The 19,330-nt window shown below is 50.9% G+C and overlaps 6 protein-coding genes across 6 annotated transcripts; 1 reads left to right on the forward strand and 5 right to left on the reverse strand.

The window, feature by feature from the left end:
• Nucleotides 1-128: 128 nt before the first annotated feature.
• Nucleotides 129-1,532, reverse strand: MAM_05227 (A/G-specific adenine glycosylase; the record flags this gene model as incomplete). Its single annotated transcript, XM_040824025.1, has 1 exon — nucleotides 129-1,532. One exon carries the CDS (start codon nucleotides 1,530-1,532, stop codon nucleotides 129-131), a length of 1,404 nt encoding a protein of 467 aa, XP_040678184.1.
• A 1,869-nt stretch (nucleotides 1,533-3,401) lies between these two features.
• On the forward strand, nucleotides 3,402-5,269 carry MAM_05228 (hexose transport- protein; the record flags this gene model as incomplete). The annotated part of the gene is made up of 4 exons (XM_040824026.1): nucleotides 3,402-3,662; nucleotides 3,726-3,805; nucleotides 3,862-4,139; nucleotides 4,200-5,269. 4 exons carry the CDS (start codon nucleotides 3,402-3,404, stop codon nucleotides 5,267-5,269), a joined length of 1,689 nt encoding a protein of 562 aa, XP_040678185.1.
• An 85-nt stretch (nucleotides 5,270-5,354) lies between these two features.
• Nucleotides 5,355-7,300, reverse strand: MAM_05229 (Aldolase-type TIM barrel; the record flags this gene model as incomplete). The annotated part of the gene is made up of 3 exons (XM_040824027.1): nucleotides 5,355-5,600; nucleotides 6,036-6,386; nucleotides 6,458-7,300. The coding sequence occupies 3 exons, from the start codon at nucleotides 7,298-7,300 to the stop codon at nucleotides 5,355-5,357; spliced, it is 1,440 nt and encodes a 479-aa protein (XP_040678186.1).
• Nucleotides 7,301-8,399: 1,099 nt separating this feature from the next.
• Nucleotides 8,400-10,690, reverse strand: MAM_05230 (uncharacterized protein; the record flags this gene model as incomplete). The annotated part of the gene is made up of 3 exons (XM_040824028.1): nucleotides 8,400-10,030; nucleotides 10,089-10,517; nucleotides 10,630-10,690. 3 exons carry the CDS (start codon nucleotides 10,688-10,690, stop codon nucleotides 8,400-8,402), a joined length of 2,121 nt encoding a protein of 706 aa, XP_040678187.1.
• A 1,530-nt stretch (nucleotides 10,691-12,220) lies between these two features.
• MAM_05231 (acetyltransferase) lies at nucleotides 12,221-12,808 on the reverse strand (the record flags this gene model as incomplete). The annotated part of the gene is made up of 1 exon (XM_040824029.1): nucleotides 12,221-12,808. One exon carries the CDS (start codon nucleotides 12,806-12,808, stop codon nucleotides 12,221-12,223), a length of 588 nt encoding a protein of 195 aa, XP_040678188.1.
• A 597-nt stretch (nucleotides 12,809-13,405) lies between these two features.
• MAM_05232 (PLC-like phosphodiesterase, TIM beta/alpha-barrel domain protein) lies at nucleotides 13,406-15,729 on the reverse strand (the record flags this gene model as incomplete). Its single annotated transcript, XM_040824030.1, has 4 exons — nucleotides 13,406-13,756; nucleotides 13,866-14,058; nucleotides 14,371-15,468; nucleotides 15,554-15,729. The coding sequence occupies 4 exons, from the start codon at nucleotides 15,727-15,729 to the stop codon at nucleotides 13,406-13,408; spliced, it is 1,818 nt and encodes a 605-aa protein (XP_040678189.1).
• Nucleotides 15,730-19,330: the final 3,601 nt, after the last annotated feature.

Consider the following 19,330-nt stretch of genomic DNA (forward strand, 5'->3'; position numbering starts at 1 on the left):
TACGATTCGGTGCGCACCGTACGACGGCTCACCTCGACAGAGGGAGACGAAAAATCGGACTGCAGAGATGGCTCAGCAAGTTTAGATCAATCTTCTCAGGCTACTTGATACGTTCATGTTCCATTCTTTCACCGCGCGTCTCTTACCAACGCCCAGCACTTGCGCATTCCTGTGCCCATAGACTCCCCGTCCACCTCCTTACTCCATCTCGCGCCATCTCCTGTGCCGCATTCATCACCCTCTCCGAGTCGGAAGAGGTGCACATGCATGGTCAGCTTCAGATGCGAGAATAACCACGGCACACTTCCCAATTCTCCCACGTGCTTTGGAGTTTGGCCGTCCAATATTTCTCTAGCGTGCGACTTGGCCAAAGCTATGCGCTGTTTTGTCGAGCTATAATCTTCGTGATTGAGTAGAGTCTTGCTTGGAAACTCCCACAGTCCCGCTAGCAGGCCTTTTTCTGGTCGACGGTGGATGAGATACGACCCGTCTTGGCGCCGGATAGCGCACACGACAGTTTCTTCCTGGCGGACGGGCTTTTTAGCCGTCTTGAGGGGAAACTTGCGAGCGTAGTTGGAGATGGCTTCCTGTTGCGCTTCGTTCGTATCGGCGTCTTGCCTTTCGGGGCCGGATAGTCTGGCAGGCTTTCCGCCCGTGAATGAAAATGCCGCCAGGGTCATTTGCTTGGGACCTTTGCTCTTGTCTGCTGTCCTGGTATTGCGCTTTGCTTCTCGCAGGGCTGTTGGCTCTGGGTCGCTGTCCGTGTCCGGCTCGAAGGGCTCGCAGAGTGTACAAAGATCTTCCATGTCGCAGACGTCTTTTGCTTTGTTCTGCTTCATGTTCTTCGCCTCGTTGTATACGCGGCATGATGCGGTGACGGGACATTTTGAACAATCCGGCTTCGGGGTGCACACCGTGCTGCCTAGTTCCATCAGTGCTTGTCCCCAGCGACCCGGCCGATCAGATACCTCTGACATGTCTTCATTGTTCGGGTAGTCGAGGGCCACGGCCTGGACGAGGGCACCAGCCGCTGCCCAGATGGAATCGACGACTTTCTTGTCCGTTTTGATGTTGCCATATATGCCCAGCTGACGACTCAAGACACGTAGGACATTTCCGTCGACCATTGGGGCAGCGCGGCCGAAAACAATTGCAGAAATGGCGCCAGCTGTGTATCTACCTACACCAGGAACCTTGGCTTCAAGTTCAGCAGTGGTTGACGGCAGCAAACCTTGCATCGCCGAGTCCTCTACTACGAGCTTGGAAGCTTCGTGAATGCGTGTCGCCCGACTGTAATATCCCAGCCCTCGCCAGGCAGCTAATACGTCCTCTGGGTCCGCGGCGGCAAGGTCCTGGATTGTAGGCCACTTTTCCATCCAACGATTCCAATAGTCAATGACGACGGCGACCCTCGTTTGCTGCAGCATGATTTCACTGATCCACACTTCGTATGCTCGTCGTTCCATTAACCTTCTGAGTTGCGATGCATCGGGTTCCGAGGAAGGATTGATCCAGGCTTTACGCCAAGGCATGGCGCGGGCCGTGCAGACGGAGTCGAACCACGACAGCAAAGCCTGCCGATACTCGAGGCCCTGGATGCCACAGAGGAGTAGCGGTCTGTGGTACGAGAGCGAGTGCTGACGCCCGGACGAAGGGGAACACGGCTCTTGCGAAACAGCGCCGCAATTTTGGACTATGGAAACAAAACTGCTATTTCCTCTTTTCGCACCTGTATTCGAGATTTTGCGTCTCTTGGTGCTTCTCGACTCATTGTCCGATGGCCGGCCGTCATTTTCAGAACCGAAGCTGTCGTCGCTGTGTCGTGCCGTACTGAGGCGAGGTGAAGACGACCTATTTGCTTTTCGAGGCTGCGCAGAAGATGCTATTCTAGATGAAAGCCTTATTGGGCGTTTTCCGGCCATGGCCGGGCTCTTTGCGGCTTACAAGTTGGGTCGATGCAGAGCACATTGATGCCGTCGAGTCGTGGTTTGAAACGAACGCGTCGAGGTTGGCGTGTCTTAGGCCCACCGCGCGTAGAGTGCCGTTCGTAGCGCGGCGATTCGTAGCGCGGCGTCACATGTCGTGCATCGAACATCGGCCTTGAGCAGCGACGTAGTCTGTACGATTATGTCGTACAAACGCGGGCGGATACCGGGTCAAATGCCCGCATCCCAATTCTATTGTATGAGTTTGCAACCTGGGTCGCCGGTTCTAACAACATCAAATTGACATCGTGCCACCGGTACCTGGCCGTCATAAGAGACCACCACGGATCCGACGAAGCGGAACTGCGGGTTCGTAAGCGTCAAGTTTTGGCCTAGGACTGCAGTACGGATCAGCCTCCCAGAAGGAGCTTCACGACTGCAACCCAGACCTCGATATGGGACTTGAAGGCATAGCTGACTCAAAGTACATACTGGGAAGCGGGCAGCATCGAAGCTTCCAAGGTGACAATTGCCGTGGAGATGCATTAAATTTGGAACAACAGGGCATCCTGCCGAAATGCAATATCTGGCCAACGGTTAGCTTGGTGCAAGTCGAACACTTGGTGCGGTAGCAGCAACCAGCTTGAAACCCCAAATGGCTCAATTCTTCCGACCCAGACCCTCTGGTGAGGAGAAGTTGGAGTCGACTTTGTCCTCGCAACGAGCGCGGCGTGCTTCCTTGGCGACGACAAACTGTTGAACTGACAAACCGGCCAAAGTACGACGCCACGACACGTCGCGTGCGTCGAAATCTTTGTACCAGGAGCCGCCGTCTGATTACGGCTAGAATTCGATTGTCGAAGTGTTTTGGTGTTTCACGTCTGGAGTCTGGACGGGAGCCAAGCGTGGGGGACGCCGCAGACAAAACGTGCCATTGCAACGTGGGGGTCATATTCCCAGGACCAAGCACGCGGAAGGAGCAATCAAGCGATCCCGAACGTCGGCAGGGGCGGCAGGCGTAGATCCATCAGACACCGGCCCAACGACGCAGAGATTCCATGTGAGCCTAGTCAACAACTTCGCTTGCTTCCACCTTGCTCTTCGTCTGCTGTCATGGAATTTTTGACCGGGTGCTGCTCACAGTCACAGCCCTGCTTCGCTACCACCCACCCACCCACTCGCCGAGACTACGGAGTAGCGCGTCCCAGCATTGAAGCGACTCGACGCCCTCCTCCACCTTGGGGGTCAAGCTGGCAGAAGCGTCTCCATGCATATTCCGTATGGAACGACCAATTGCCGGCTGCTACTCCAACCCGCCGGATGCAAGGAAGCCAGACAAAAACGGAATGGGCAAGGAAGTCTAGCGGCGGTGAAACCGGAGCCCGTCCAGGAGATAGATAAGCCACCGTTTCCAATGTCGGCTTTGGAGTCGTTGCCAAAGCCTCTCATCCGTGTACCGCCAATCCAGCAACCACGATGTCGCGCAAAACGGGTTTGGAAAGAACAAGCTCACGGCCCATAGCCATGTCCGACCGAGGCTCGATCCACGCCGACGCAGTTGTCGATCCTGCCCTGAACAAAGGTGACGGCGGTGAGATCACCCAGATTCAGGGTGACGCACACTTATATGAGACCGTCACGGCTGCGCCCCTGGATCCTTGGTCCAAGACCAGCTTGCAGCTCTACATGATCTTGTTGGTGGCCGCACTCAACGCCACTGCTTCTGGTTTCGATGGCGTATGTTCGAGTCTGATGAATCTAATTCATGCCGTTTGGCTCATCTCTTGACGGGTCTTCCAGTCCATCTTCAGTTCCATCAATGCCATGGATCAGTACAAGGCCTATTTTCATCACACCGAACTTGGGTCTAGCACTGGCATGTTCGTATTCCCACTCTTGGCTTTTGCTGCACGATGCTGAGTTGGCCCCAAACCAGAATCTTCATGATCTACACCATTGGCAACATGATCGGATCGCTATTCACGGGTCCAATCTGCGATCACTTTGGCCGTCGAGTTGGCATGATGACTGGATCCATTCTGATTATGATTGGAGCTGCCGTCCAGACTGCTGCCCAGAGCGATTCCTACCTTCTCGGTGGCCGATTTGTCCTTGGATTTGGCGTTTCCATTGGAACGTCGTCGGCTCCTACCTACGCCCTTGAGCTTGCTCCTCCCCAGTGGCGCGCCCGTGTCGTCGGATATTACAATACCTGTGTGAACGACCCCATGCAAATGCCGATCACATCAGACCTGTAGCTGACAGCCTCATAAGTCTTCTATACCGGATCCATCCTGGCTACCGGCGTAGCATACGCCTCGGCCAAGAACGACAGCGAGCTTGCTTTTCGGTTGCCTCTGAGCCTGCAGCTAATCCCGCCCATCTTCATCTTGGTCGGCGCGTGTTTCGTCCCCGAATCTCCCCGGTGGCTCACCATGAAGGGCAGGAAAGAGACAGCCGCTTCCATCTTGGCCAAGTATCACGGGGGTGGCGACATGCAACACCCCATGGTCAAACTCGAGATTCGAGAGTTCGAGCAAAACATCGAGTTGCAGAAGGCTTCCAGCGTGTGGAACTACTGGGCTCTTGTCGACACGCACAATGCCCGTTGGCGGTTCGCCATGATGGCGTGCATGTCCATCTTTGCTCAGATGGCGGGAAACTCGGTTTTGACCTACTATCTGCCGTCCATGTACAAGCTGGTGGGCATCCAGACGACGGAGAAGCGACTGCTCCTGACCTTTATGAACTCAATTGTCTCTTGTGCCGGCGCTGTCGCTGGATCGGCGACGAATGATGGCATCGGTAGGCGAACCAAGCTGTGGGTTGGCAGCATTGTCCTGGCAGGACTCTTTGGCGGCGTGACTGGCTTTTCCAGCCACTTTGAGAACAAAACCACGGTTGTCAGCTCGGCCCTCTCCAATGGCGGTGTTGCTTTCATCTTCCTTTTCGGATGCGCCTATTCGTTCGTCTACACCCCGCTTACTGCCACCTACTGCGCCGAAGTTCTGGCCACGCCTACTCGTGCGAAGGGAATGGGAATCCATGTCATCCTCTCCAACTGCGCCAACTTGTACAATACATATGTTACAGCTATTGCGCTGGAATCCATCGACTGGAGATACTACCTCATCTTTGTCGGCCTGAATCTTATCTACGGCGCCGTATGGTTCATCTTTGGCGTCGAGACCCGTGGCCGAACCCTCGAGGAAATGGACGACGTCTTCAATTCCAAGTTCCCACCTCGGGCCGCCCTCCAGAAGGCCGTCATGCTACGACAGGGGAACGGACACTTGCAAGGACTGGGTGGGGGTGATGTACAGGGCTCGAGTATCTCTCGATGATTTTGGGACAGACATCTTGCTTATGTGCTCATATCAAAAACATGTACATGAATCAGAATGAAGCTGGCCAAACCACCCACTTCTCTCAGCGGCTCCCAATGGCAACGGCCTCGGCAGCGGATGTCGCAACACTCCCATGGCAGCCGGCGTAGACGTCGTTTGCGAACAAAGCGTGGGTATCGGCATTGTTGAGAGAGTCGGCTGCGCTCAGTCCCATGACATTATAGTAGCGGTAGCCGAGGTCATCGGCGTCCTGAATGTCACGCAGTTGCGTCATGTCGTGCCGGTTGGCAATGGCCGAGGAATGGACGGGATGCCGGATTGAGCGAGTCTGAATCAGAGAAGCGTTCAGGCAGCTAGCCAACGAGGATAGACTGCGCACAACACCAGACGGCACACAATAAATATTATTGCCATGTAACCGCTAAGGCGGTGCTTGATAACATGAAGGGGACGCCTGTTACTACGACTCCATTGCGTGCTCGAGGGAATCTCGGCGCCGGCAAACCAGCCAATCTCAAAAGCGACATGACACCAATACCCAAAGCCCACGACGTTTTTATTCCGAATTGCGCCTCTTGTAATAAGTCGACGCAGTTTGTGATGTCGCTCGGCAATCAAGCAACATTGGCTCCGCCGACGATGAATCACGGCCGCGACAGCATCTTGTGAATCTGCTGCACGTACCAAAGCTACGAGGCAGTTGCTCGTGTCAGTCTCGCGGTAGACAACGTATACGGACAGGTCCAGGCGTGTGAGTACTCACAATCTCAGCACTGCCAGCGATGGACTTGATGCCAAGCAAGCTGTTGAGCCACGACGGTGCAACCCTCTTGGCGTACAGCCTGGCTTCGTCGTCGTTGACGTCCTTGTTGAAAATGGTGTTCTTGGGGAGCTGGGGGTCGAGGACGGCCGGCCGACCGATGCCGACGAGATCGCAGGCGCCGTCCCTGATGGCGGCCTCCATGCCCCGGCGCGAGCGGAAACCGCCCGTCAGCATCAGGGGCACGCCCTTGAACCTGTCGCGGATGGCGTGGGCGAATTCGATGAAGAAGGCCTCGCGGGCCGCAGTCCGCTCCGACACGAGGGGACCCGGGTCGACTTTGCCCGACATCATCTAACCGCGGGGATTGCTGATGAGCGACGAGGAGGGTCGCGGGTCGCGGGTCGCGGGACAAGAAGACTCACCTCGGGGTTCTCGTAGGTGCCGCCGCTGATCTCGAGAAAGTCAACGCCAGCGGCGGCAATGGCCTCGAGCTGCTCGACGCACTCGTCGAGCTCCACCCGGCTCTGGTGGTCGACGCTGTTGAGCTTGATGCCGACGCAGAAGTCGCGGGGCACGGCGCCCCTCACGGCCTCGAGGATGTCGAGCACGATGCGGGCGCGGTTCCGGGGCGAGCCGCCGTACGCGTCGGTCCTCCTGTTGGTCCTCGGGCTGAGGAACTGCGCCAGCAGGTAGCCGTGGGCGGCGTGGATCTGGATGCCGGCGAACCCGGCGTCGTGCGCGAGCCTGGCGCCCTCGACGAAGCGGGCCACGACGTGTCGGATGTCGTGGGCGTCCATCTCCCTCGGGCTGCCGAAGACGAGGGCGCTCAAGAGGCGGGCGACGAGCCCGTCGCCGAGCCTCACGGGCACGACGCTGGGCGCCATGGTCTTGCCGAGGAAGCCGTGGGAGCCGGCGCCGGGCATCGACTGGCGGCCGGGATGGTTCAGCTGGACAATGGTGGGCGTGCCGCTCCTGCTGCAGGAGGCGGCCCATTCGCGCCACGAGGCGAGCAGCTGGTCTCGCGGGATGCCGGCGTTGACGGCGTTGTCGTCGGGCGTGCCGAGGTAGGCCTCGTCGACCTGCACGTTGCCAGTCATGACGAGGCCCCAGGCGCCGTCGGCCCATGAGCCGTACGCCTCGACGAGCCCCTTTTGGGGAAGCTTGTCCTTGTCGCCCCATCCCTCTGCCATGGCCGCCTTTGCCAGCCGGTTGGGCATGGTGAGTCCGCAGGGGAGGGTGAAGGGGCTGGCGAGCTCGAGATCCATGGCCGCGGTGTCGGAGCCTGCCTGTCCTCGTGAGCCGACTCCTGGCAGACTACGAGACTGCGAGACTGCGAGACTGCGAGACTGGGAGACGCAGCGCCGTCGTGTATCGCAGCCGGTCAGGCATCTCGGCGACGACAAGGGCGTGCGTCGTGGTTATAAGCTGCGATTCCTCCACCGGGTCGGGCGGATTATTGCGCCGCAGCCAAGAGCTTCATGGCCCCGGCGTTCCGTTGCCGCCATTCTGCGGACACGGCATGCGAGGGTTTTCCAAACTGGCCTTGGACGGAAACCCCGACGGACCCTCGGCTCAAAAAGTGTACGCGGCCGAACGCCGGCGCGGGCGCGGGCACGTGACGCGGACACGGGCCCCTTGGATTCCGTCCACCGTTTGGATCACGGACCGCGCGTCGCCGGGCCGAGGTAACATCAACTCACTTGCATCTTAAAACACGGCAACCTGGCAAAACGAGGTACCTTGGTCCTGTTGCTGCCTTTGCTGGACTGGCTCTGGCTATGCCGGCCGGGGATCACTCGAAAGGACTCGACCCGGCCTTGGAGACTATTTGCCGCGAGCGTTATGGGAGTGTTTCGAAGCGGTGCGAGGAAAACATAGAACAATGCACCGAAGCCGTTGGCGAGGCCCTGAAGGACAGTTGGAGTCGGCATACCAAGGGGAGTGATCTGGTCGCTGTTTGCGTTGATGCGATTTGGGATGATTGTTACAAGAACAAATATTGTCCCTTGGGCCTGAGCTGCACGGCCCTGCCCATAACGATGAATCTCCCGCCTACGGTATACATATATATACATATATATACATAGATATATATATATATATAAATTATATAGTAGACAATAAATATTGCATAGGGTCGCTCACACAGGTATTATGCTACAGGTAAATGGACATATTCAACAAGTCTGTCCGTGTCAGGAAAAGAAAGCTGCCATGTAGCTGTGACCCGCGGTCACGACATTCATATGTAGTGTCGTGGGCCGACGCCGACGCACCAAGGCCGCCGCACAACGCGGCTCAAGTCATCGACATCGCAACAGTTTTGGAGGAATTTTCAACAACTCTTGTATTATTTACTAGTTTTCAAGTGACAAAAACTGACTTGGCAGCGTTTCGTGCAGCTTGATTCATGCGCCACCGGAAATCGCTTTGCAAATCGTACAGCAACGGCAAATATTCGTCCGTCATGCCCCATTGCTCGGCCTCGTCGTCTGTAACGACTTTGTTGCAGCACTGCATGCGGTGCTGGGCGATGACTAGGACTTTAAAAGCCGCTAGTTGTTGGTCGTCACCATTTGAAAGCACTGCTACGCCTTGGACTTTGTCGTCGTCGGTAGCGGGGTTGAGTCTCGCCACAACGTTTCGAAGAAGCTCCCGTTGCTTGTCCTCTAGGGGCAGTTCGAGCTCAAAGTCGGCAAATGCGAGCCCAAGGTCGGCCATTTCGTCGCCGCCGTGGCCGTGGCCGGGGCCGGGGCCGGCACAAACTGGCCAAGCCAAGGGTCCTAGCTGGACAACAAAGAATCCGTTCTCTTTGAGGAATCTGACACCCTGGCGGTTAGTATGGTCACGAGGAGTGGCAGAGATGAGCCTCGTGAGGAAGCCGAATTCATCGACGCTTATGGGCTTAAGGTCAGAAAGCCCAACCTCTTGGGCACGTTTTTCGAAAGAGTTCGGCCCACTGGTAAGTTGGTGAAACCTGTCCAGTATTCCCAACGAGTCCCCGACGCCGGTAGCGTCCTCGAGTCCAAGTTGTCTGGGTGGGCTCTCTATGCTCAAGAATACATCTGCCAGCATAAAGGCAAGCAGTCGAGCCTCGTCATTTTTTTTGGCCATGACAAGCACGCGCTTACCCGCTCCAAGGACGTGTCCGATGGTTTGAATGGCGTTTGCTGTCCAATATTCGAGAGGCGACTGAAGCTCAAGGTAAACGTGCTTGAGCCCCATTTCCCCATCTTTGGCGACCAGAGCGTGTTGGGATGGTGCGAAATAGACGATGTAGTCGTAGTCGCCATGGCTCATGCCGTCATACGCGCCCTCTCCCGTGATGGTAACGTCAAGCTCTGCAGCTTCCGGCAGGTCCTTGACGTCAAACTTGGCTTTTAGTTTCTCAACAGTGCCCGAGGGGTTTCCTGAGTTGTTTTGAGGTGTCGGGTGCGGTCGAGGCCGGTTACCGCTAGCTCCCGTTCCCGTGCTGTACATCTCCTTGACGCGCTTTAGGAACCTGCCCAATTGTTGTTTTGCGTATTTCGTCGGTAGTCGAGTAACGAAAAATCGAGCCAGCTCCTCCGTTGTGATCTTCCGAGACGGGTCGATCCCTTTGGAGTAAACTATCCACAGCATGGCGAGCAGAGGCCCTGCAACCTCCTCACTTGCCTGGCTCCCACAAAGAATCAAGACGCGATATTCTGCGCCGGAAAGCAGAAGGATTTGTTGAATTTTAACAACGAGCTCATCGTCGACTTCGTCTGTTGTTTTGATTTCGTATACTTTAATGCCCCTGGATCGAAGGCGTGTCACGACTTCAGGTGCGTTCGTGTCGAAAACAACCACGATAAATCTCTCGTTGGTGACAAATCTAGCAAGCTGTACCGGGCTTTCACCGGAATTAAGTGACCAGTCACCGATGGCAATCATCCTGTTGCCCAATTCAGCGCGCTCCCTAATTTTAAAATTGTGTATGCCAGCTTCAGGAGCAGACTTTACATAGATAGCATCTAGTGGTGCTTGATTAGTGACCGTCTTTACTCTTCTGGGATTAACTTGTTCACTCACTCTGGCGCGTCTTCAGCTTTGATGCTCGGTCTCTCATGTCCCATATCAGATTTGAGAGTTTTACATCTGGAAGCTCTGGTTTCGTCAAAAAAAGCACTGGTCGATGTTCGTAGACGACCTCGACAGCGAGACCGTCCAACTCTGGGGACTCGTCTCGCCTTGTAGCCGTGCTTTTGATGACCACGGCGCGGAGCGCTGCGGCCATCGCCATTTCTTTCAAGGAGCCAACAGGGCCATCTAATAGCACTACAATGAAGGATGATTTGCGGACGACTTTCACCAGCTCCTCGAATCTGGTCTGGAACTGATCGAAACGTTGCCCAGTCGGATGGAGGGTAGCGCGGCCGATCTCCCCGCGGATGACCCAACGAAAGTCGACGACGTTAATTAGCGATTTGCCGCTTGCTTCAATTTCTCCTGGTGAAGGACCTAAAGCCCCAGATCAGCACTCCATCATGGCCCGAGTGTTGGACCAAGACACTAGGACCTGGCCCTCTGATGCCAAGGCCACAGTGTGCAAGATTCGAATTGTAATACATACATTTTTGTGCCTGGATGGCAGCAGCAGCCCCAAGGAGCAGCGCAAGGCTCTTGAGCAGCATGGCTGTGCCGTGTACAAGGATTACCTGCTGCTATAGGCTCTTTTCATATATTAATTAAGCAAGTTTAGTCGGATGAGTAGAAGGAACGCCCTCCCAAGCAGGCTTCCTGCGTGGTTGGGTTATATATGCTTCGCGCCGGGCAGCAGGCTCGCTCTCCAATGCCGGAATCCGGGCGCCCGACATTCCGCGAGAAGTCGAGCCATGCGGCAGGAAGACCGTGGAGTGGAGCGCTGGGCGCGACTTTTCTTCTTCTCGCCTGATTTTAATATAAATGCATGACGCTCGGCGTCTCAGGTCTTGGTCCGGCTGCACAAGAGCATGTTTATGCGCCTAAACTCTCGGATTAGAAAAACCATCAAAAAAAAAATCAATGCCTCGAGGCAAAGACGTCCCATTCATCAAAAGGACTTGGCCAACCCCTGCTGTTGGTCTGCAGAGGACTCGGAAGGGCAAAGAGGTCCGTCCAAGCGGTGTGGAATTTAGACGTCACCGAAGCCGAAGCCAAGACCGTAGACACCCAGTGCCGACAGTTGGGGAGCCAATGGCAGATGGACATCGGGTCGATGCCAGCTAGGCCCCGGGAAGCAAGTAGAGACTTGGTTTTCCAAAAGATCCTCGTGGTCAGAGGCTTGCATTCATCCAGCAGCCTTCTGCCCTAGGTCTTGTCATCACAGCCCTTGTGTCACCCAGATCCGTATGCCAGCCAGCTTGTCCGGCCCTGTTGTCCGGCCGCCACGGCTTGATGGCTGACGCAAGACAGGTGATAACCCAGGAAACAACACGGTCCAAAAAAAGGGAGGCCCGCGGCCCTGTTTCGGCAGGCATTGGATTGGAGCCCCGGAACGGAGTTTTCCGGCAAGAGGACACTTGTGTAGCACCGCCACGCTGTTGACAAGGCCACTTGGATTCGAAAGATGACTGGGGAGGGCCAAGCAAGCCAACCATCCATCACTGGGACGCTGACCGAGCTAGGGCCAAGAACAAAGAACAGATGGCCTCGGTGTCGTGTTTTCATGGTCGAATCTTGAATTGCTGTTACAACACGTTTCATTTCGCCGCCTTGTACGGGTATATTTTACGCCGGCTGTTTTGGCCTTACTCTTTACACCCTCAGTATCTGGGCTGGAGCCAGCATTGATCACAAGGTCAACGCTGTCTTTCTTCAAAGAAGCCTAGGGACTCAGTAGGTCTAGTTCGACTGCCTGAGGGCTCGAGGACACACCATTTCTCGGTCGCCAACTTCCTCGCCGTCCAAGGCCATGACCTGGTACTCGTCGCAGGCCTGAATCGTCCTGCTTGTATACTAAGCGCCAAGTCAAAGTTTAGACCGTGCTCGTCGACTGGCTGTACCACGTGCAAGGTGTACTGATACTTGTGGCTGGGCTCTTTACGCATACCCTAATGAAGCAAGTTCTAGTAGAGTGAGCAGAAAGATACCCCAGCGGGCTTCTCGCCTGGCGTTTACGCTCGGGCAGAGCGCCACGGCCAGACAGAGGAATCCCAAAGCAAGCAACACTAGTTAACAAAGCTTCAAATGGTGTCGACGCAGGCTCTTGGCTCGTCGTCGACATCCTTTTGCCACAACCAAGACACGCCCTCTCCGCCACGCTCGCCGGCAGCGAGACTCTGAAGACCCAGAGACCTGAAGCCCAGACGGCGGGGAATTGCGGCGCTTCGATGGTTGAGCTGATGGTGCCTGATTTGAACATGGCCGGCGCCCATGTCAAAGGCCGTGGTGGCCAGAAGCGACGCGGCGCGAGTCGCGAATCCGCGGCCGGTGGCTTCGTCGGCGAGCCAGTAGCCAATCTCGAGGGTGCCGGGCGCCTTGGTAGCCGGTGCCATGAGCCCAAACGAGCCGCTGATGCGGCCGTCGACGATGACGGCAAAGTCGTACGCCTCGCCCTTCTGCCATGCTCGGGTCGTAGAGTCGAGGAACTGCCGGGCCTTTGCGAGCGTATATCCGTCGGCAGCCCACGGCATCCACCGAGCCAGCTCGGCGGCCGAGTTGCTCGCCGCTGCGTAGAGAGGCCGCGCGTCGGAGAGCTGCCATCTTCGCAGGGTCAAGTCGTCCTGGACGAGGTGTTCTGGCGGCGGACGGATGAAGCCCGTGTTTGTCATGTTGGCGGGATGCCTGAGGCCGTTGCGGCGCAACACGAAGAGAGATCAAAGGCGGGACCAGACACGCCTGGCCGGGTGATCGAGTGCGTGTTGTAAATTGCAACTACAACGCCTCAACGCGGATGAGTCGGATCATACGCTGTGTCAATTGAGTCACAGCCGGCACCCTGTGTGACGTGGGCAAGACATTGTCACGCCTCCACCGAGCTTGGCTACAAACTGCCACTTGATATATACTTTGTGCGCTTGTTTTAGCCATGTCCGCCTTATCCGGTATGGTGTAGTGGCTAACATCGCTCGCTCTCATTCGTCAGAGTTGCCGAGCAGCCCAGGGTTCGATTCCCTGTACCGGAGCACACGATCTCATCTTTTTTTAATCTCATGTGCTATGGTTACTGATGATCTAATTTTTTTCTTCATCTTCTCCATCAAGGACACCTCAGAGTCGGGAAATTCCATGTCCTAAAATGATGGGGCATTTCCCAAGCAAGGGAACCACATGATGCTACAGCTGCCACAACGCTGTCAGCTAACGACAAACGCCGCCAGGGGGCAGGACAGGCTCGCCGAGCGTGTCCAACCAGCACAAAAGCATCGTTAAGAGCCGATACCGGCCAAGAGGCCTGTCCAAACGAAAGACGTTCGCTTCTGTTTTTCAATATTCGTCCCGGAACAGTACGCGTCGGCACGTGTAGGCGTCGAAGCACTCGGGGTCGAGCGTGCTGATGCAGGTGTCGTGCGTGCCCATTCGCGCTTCCGGAGGCTCTCGTCGTCGCCCTTGTGGTCCTTCCAGTGCTGCCTCATGTGCGCCAGCGTGTCGCCGGCGCCGCTGCCGTCGAGCATGCTGCCAATGTCGGTGTAGACGCGGCCGCTGTCGCACTGCGCGGGGTATTGGCCGTTGCAGTTGTTGGCCCAGAGGCCGGGCGCGTGCCGCGGCGCCCTGTAATGCTAGTTGGTGGGCATTAGGTGTATTGATGCTTGTCTTCTCTAAGTTTTATGATTAAGTCCACCCCGTAATTATGCCCCTCATTTCCCTAGGTCATATGACTCGTCCCACTTTCCTCCTTAACAGCCCGAGGCAGCCACGAGCACGAGCGGGGAAGAAGCTGTTTTTGACACGAGCAAGGTAGGGCCCGTCGCCGACGCGGACACGACACGACACGAATCGAATCGAATCGAATCGTCGCTGCTGCTCGTGCTCGGCCCATTGACGGCCGCCAGTGTCCAAAGTCTGCCTCCGAGTTGCTAGTCTGTCCCACGTGTCCCGACCGGAACCAGGCCATCAGCAGCCGTCACGACCAAGCTATCCTGCGACAAGAGCGTACACTGCTGTCCATCAGTCATAGGTCGCGTCTGTTTCTAGCCAAAAATCACATATATACACATCCAGGCCAATCGGCCTCGTCTATCAAGCAGCCCATCTATTTTCTGGACAAGTCTCGTGACAATGCGCAACAACGACACCCCGCGCGTCTTCCAAACACAAGACCCAGCACCCAGCATGCTATGCCGGCTCTTCCAGTGCCAACCTGACCGTGTCCGACTTGCTAGATCTGTCGTACAAGTAGGCAAACAACAGCGAGGCGAAGAAAATGTACGCCGACGAAAGGCCAATCCAGACGAGCTCGGCCTTGTAGGCCCGGTTCCACTCGAGTCTCGCGGCGCTCTCAATGTCGTCGGCGTTCAGCAAGCCGATGCCCTCGTCGACCAGGAACTGCCAGATATGGTCGCGGCGCGAAATGGGCCACGACGGCAGAGACCAGTACCTGGACGTGAGGTTCCTCGCTGCCGCGGCTTGCAGGGCAGCTCGGATGTCGTCTTTTCGGCCACTCGAGAGACCACCGCTGGTGGCTGGCCTAACGGTGTGCATCAATGGTGCCGACGCCATGTAGAACTTGGCAAGCGGCCGGCCGAGGAGGGAGTCGACGCGGCAGTCGGCAAGCTTGCCGTAGTTGGACTCGTCGGCGAGGGCGTCGATGGGTGCGTCGAGGAAGGTGTCCCCGTACCGTTTCAAGGCGTCGCAGCCGACGCCCGTGACGTTGGACTTGCCGATGTTGCCGGAGGCGACAATCGTGATGGGACCCTGCTTGAAGACGGGCTGCGATGCCGGGTCGGATGTGCTGTTGCCGTATTCGAGGGTTGAAAGGTAGCCGCTCTTGCGAAGGGGCTGGAGCTGCTGGTCAACCAGTGGCCAGATGTGCGTCGCGTTTCCCTTGACGTCGATGAGAAGGACCAGGGTGGTGTCGGGTGACGTCTGGAACATGCCGTTGGGGCCGCCATCGAGATGCGAACCGTTGCCCGGGTTCAGCCCGTCGAGGATTTGCTTGATGGGATCGAGGTAAAGGGTTTGCAGGGTCCGGTCTGGCGACAGCGCCGAGGGTTGATGCCCGACGTAGAGGTCGTTGCCGTCCGGGCTCAGCCACACATCTGCCTCGACGCTCATGCAACCGGCGGCCAGAGCCGAGTACAGCGGACGGGGCCGCCAGTAGTCGTTGTGCGAGTGGACGGGCACGGGGATGACGGATTTTGCGTGGTCGTTGAGATAGGTTTCGGGAGAGGGGCCCGCGGCATCGGCGGGGTTGATGGAAATGAAGTTGTGCGATTGCGTTGACCTCATGGCCTTGGGCTGGGCGGCCCAGGTGATGACTAGGATGATGCCGCTTCGCAGACGAGCCTGTGTCAGTTACACGAGGTTGACCGGACGGAGAGCTCTGCCCATGCTCGTCGTGTGAAGGGACAACTTACATGGTCAGGCCAGTTCCGCCGCTGGCAATGAGCCACAGGAGCAGTGACCGAGCGCAGAGGATTTCGTATTTGGTAGGGTCCGAATGCCGTGGCCGTGGCCGTCGCATCTGGCCATGTCGTGAGCCGTCGTCTTGTGAGATGATGGTCTTTTCTGGCCCTGTTGGGCTGGCCACCATGGCTCGGCCGTGTTTGGTGACTTCCATTCTCTGCGTCGCCGGTCAAGAGTCCATCGTGGCAGCCTTGTTCCCCCCGTATCAAGCAAGCAGCGGCAGTCTTGAGATGGCGGCGACAGAGGCCAATGAATCACGCGCGCCAAAGACAGGACGGCGTCGTCCACGAGTTGCAACTGCCCTCACTCGGGAGCAGGGCCGTCATTAATAATGCCCACGCTGCATCATGCATGTCGCGCAGTGGTCAGCAGCGCATGCTCAGCCCTGCGAGGTGCTGCGCCGGATGGAGAAGCGTGAGCATTCATTCCGGCCCTGGGTGCGTGCTGTGCAACGAGGCCACTCACGACCGAGGTCTCGCCCACGGTCCATGGACTCATGGACTCATGGACCATGCAGATGGTATCACGTCTGCTCGGCGTGTGCATGCTACCGAGTGGCGTCAAGCGCTCGCTGGCCACGCCGCCGACTCCCGTCGAGCCAGGGGGACGAGATGAGACGAGACGAGATGAGTCAAGTCCCAAACGAATCGAACCAGTTCTTGAGGCCCAAGTGCGCCCGTGGGGCCACTGTACGGTCGCACATTAGCTTGCATCCGCAAACGCTGCCACTACGATTTTCCGATTTTCTAATTTTTAGATTTTTTAAAAGTGCAGAGTTATATAGAAAAAATTCATCCTACCTTAATATATAAATTAAACTTTATACTATAATTATTTTAGATTTATATTAAAACTAGTTCTATATTATTTCTAAATTATTTCTAAATTATTTCTAGATTATTTTAAAATTAATTTTAAATTAATTCTAAATTATTTTCTACTTTAATATACTAAGACTATATAGATAGCTTAAAAGTCTTAGAGAGACTATTTAATAATCTCTTTAGTATAGTATATTTTATAGAGATATTTTATCTTAAGTTAATAAGCTTCTTAATAAATAAAATAAAGATACTATTAGCCTTTAAATATTATAATACTAGCTTTTAGCTTAAAGGCTTTTAGGTATTTCTAGAGTATATATAAGAAGCTTAGAGCCTTTATATAAAGAGATTTTAAAACTATTTATATAAGAGATACTAATTAAATTAATTTACTACTTTATTAATAAAATTCTTTAGCAATATAATTAGTAACTAGTAAGCTTATATATACTAGAGATATAGCTTTCTTACTAGAGATTAATATAGCAGCAAAATATATAAATTATAAATTAACTTATTAAGTAGATTTAATTCTACTTCTTTTTCTATAGATATTCTAATTAATTAATTCTTTAGAATTTATAATAATATAATAACCTTTAATATTTATTATATACTATTTATAAGGTTTACTAGTAGAATTATATAAAAAGGCGTATTTAAATAAAGTAAAAGTAAATTTAAATTCTTTCTAAAGCAATTTAATTTCTTAAAAAGAACTTAAAGTAAATATTAGTAATTTATAAATTTAGTTATAAATATCTTTACTACTATATATAATAAAAAGTATAAGTACTAATTTTATAAAATTAGCTTTATAACTTTTATTAAACTATTTTTCTAGAGAAAGTTTAATACTAAAGAGAAAGTAATATATAGTATTATACTAACTTTTAAGTACTTAAGCTAAATTTTCTATAGTGCCTAGATAAATATAAGAAACTTAAGAAATATAGTATTTAAATATATATATATATTAATATATACTTATACTATATTATTTAGTTTTACTATAGTTACTTCACTATAACTATACTAAGTATACTTAAGTAGTATTTATTTATAGTTTAATGCCTTAAAATATAGCTATTCTTTATAAAATTAAATTATAGTATTAAGACTTCTTTATAAGTAGTAGTATAAGTAATACTAATATTTACTAAAACTAGTTTAGTTTTCTATTATAATATAAATAGAAATTAGTTCTTACTTATATAAAAAGATTAAATTACTTTATACTATATATATAGTTCTAGTAAATAAAACATTAAAATTAAAAGCTAGTAGTATTACTTCTATATAAGTACTTCTAACTAATAAATATCTTTCTTCTATAAATTAGCTAAGTATACTTTATTTATTAAAGGCAATATTAAAGACTAAATTACTCTTTATATAGTATATATACTTTTTATTTAAGATAAGTTTGCTAACTTTATTACTTTATAAAATAGCTATAAAATTTATATATAAAGAAATTATTAGTATATTAAATCTAGAATTTCTATAGACTTATATTATATATAAAATACTTTAAACTAAAGTATTTTACTAAGTTTTAATAATAATATAGCTAATTAATAAGCTTTATATAATATGCTTATACTACTTTATAAAATTAATAGAAAACTAAACTAGTTTTAGTATAATTTTAAGCTATATATAAAATTTAATCTTTAAGGCAATCTACTTTTATAAAACCTCTAAAGGCAAATATAAGACTTTTAGGACAAAGAAATTAATAGTAGCTAGCGCTTTTATCTCTTCTAAATAAGTTACTATCTCTCTAGGCTATAAGTATAACTTATAGAACCTTCTATTAAAGAAGACTCTACTTGCTCTTTAAGCTATATAGTATTATTAGCTATAAAGCTTATAAAAGGTAAATTATTAAAGCTTATTAAACTACTCTACTTAATTAAGTAAATTAGTAAAGCTAATAACTTTATATTTAGAGAGAGTATTATAGTTAAAAGTAAATTAAATATACTTAAAGTTAGTAATTATAGTAAATTAAATTAAGTCTTATTTATATTCTCTTATTATAAATATAGAAAATAGAAATATATCTAAACTAATATATAGCTATTTTTAATATTCTATTTATATATATTATTCTTATAAAATAAGTTAAAGACTATATATAATATAGTATATATTTAAGGTAGAAGTTAAAATAATTTAGCTTACTTAAACTATATTTATTTAAGCTTAAAAGAGATATTATTATTAAATTATACTATAAAGCTTAGTTAAATATACTTATTTATTTATTGCTTTTTATATAAAAGTTTATTATTAATATTTAACTATAAAAGTAGCTAAAGTTTAATTAAGCTTAATAAAACTAGTTAGTATAAATATAAAAGCTAGTTTTAAATTAGTTTATAATTAATTTATATTTGTATCTCTACCTAGCTTATTTATTTTTTTAGAAATAAAAAAGCCCTCTTAAAAGGTACTAACTAATAGTAGTAGAATAAGCTAAATAAGTAGCCTAGCTAGATTATACTAAGAGTTTTTTTGTGTGCTTAAGCAAGTTGCTTATAATGCTTTATTAGCTCTAGCTTAAAAGTTCTTCCTAAAGTTACTTATATAATTTTATTTTGTTTATATAAATAGAATATAGTAAGAATATTATTAAGCTTTTATTTATCTTAATAAATTAGAACTAGACTAAGACTACTATAAATCTAGTTTTAAATTAATTTTAATTAGAACTACCTAGGAAGTACTATAGTAGAGGCAAAATTAAGTATCTAGATATTAACTTTAAATCTTATTATATATATAATATAATGCCTTAAAGTAATATTTTTACTGCTAGTTATATAATATTTTGCAGTAAATAACTAGAAGAAAAAGATAGAATAAAGAGTAAATTAAAAAGAGAAAAGAGGGAAT

The sequence above is a fragment of the Metarhizium album genome, assembly GCF_000804445.1.
Source record: "Metarhizium album ARSEF 1941 chromosome Unknown scaffold_12, whole genome shotgun sequence".
Taxonomy (NCBI): domain Eukaryota; kingdom Fungi; phylum Ascomycota; class Sordariomycetes; order Hypocreales; family Clavicipitaceae; genus Metarhizium; species Metarhizium album.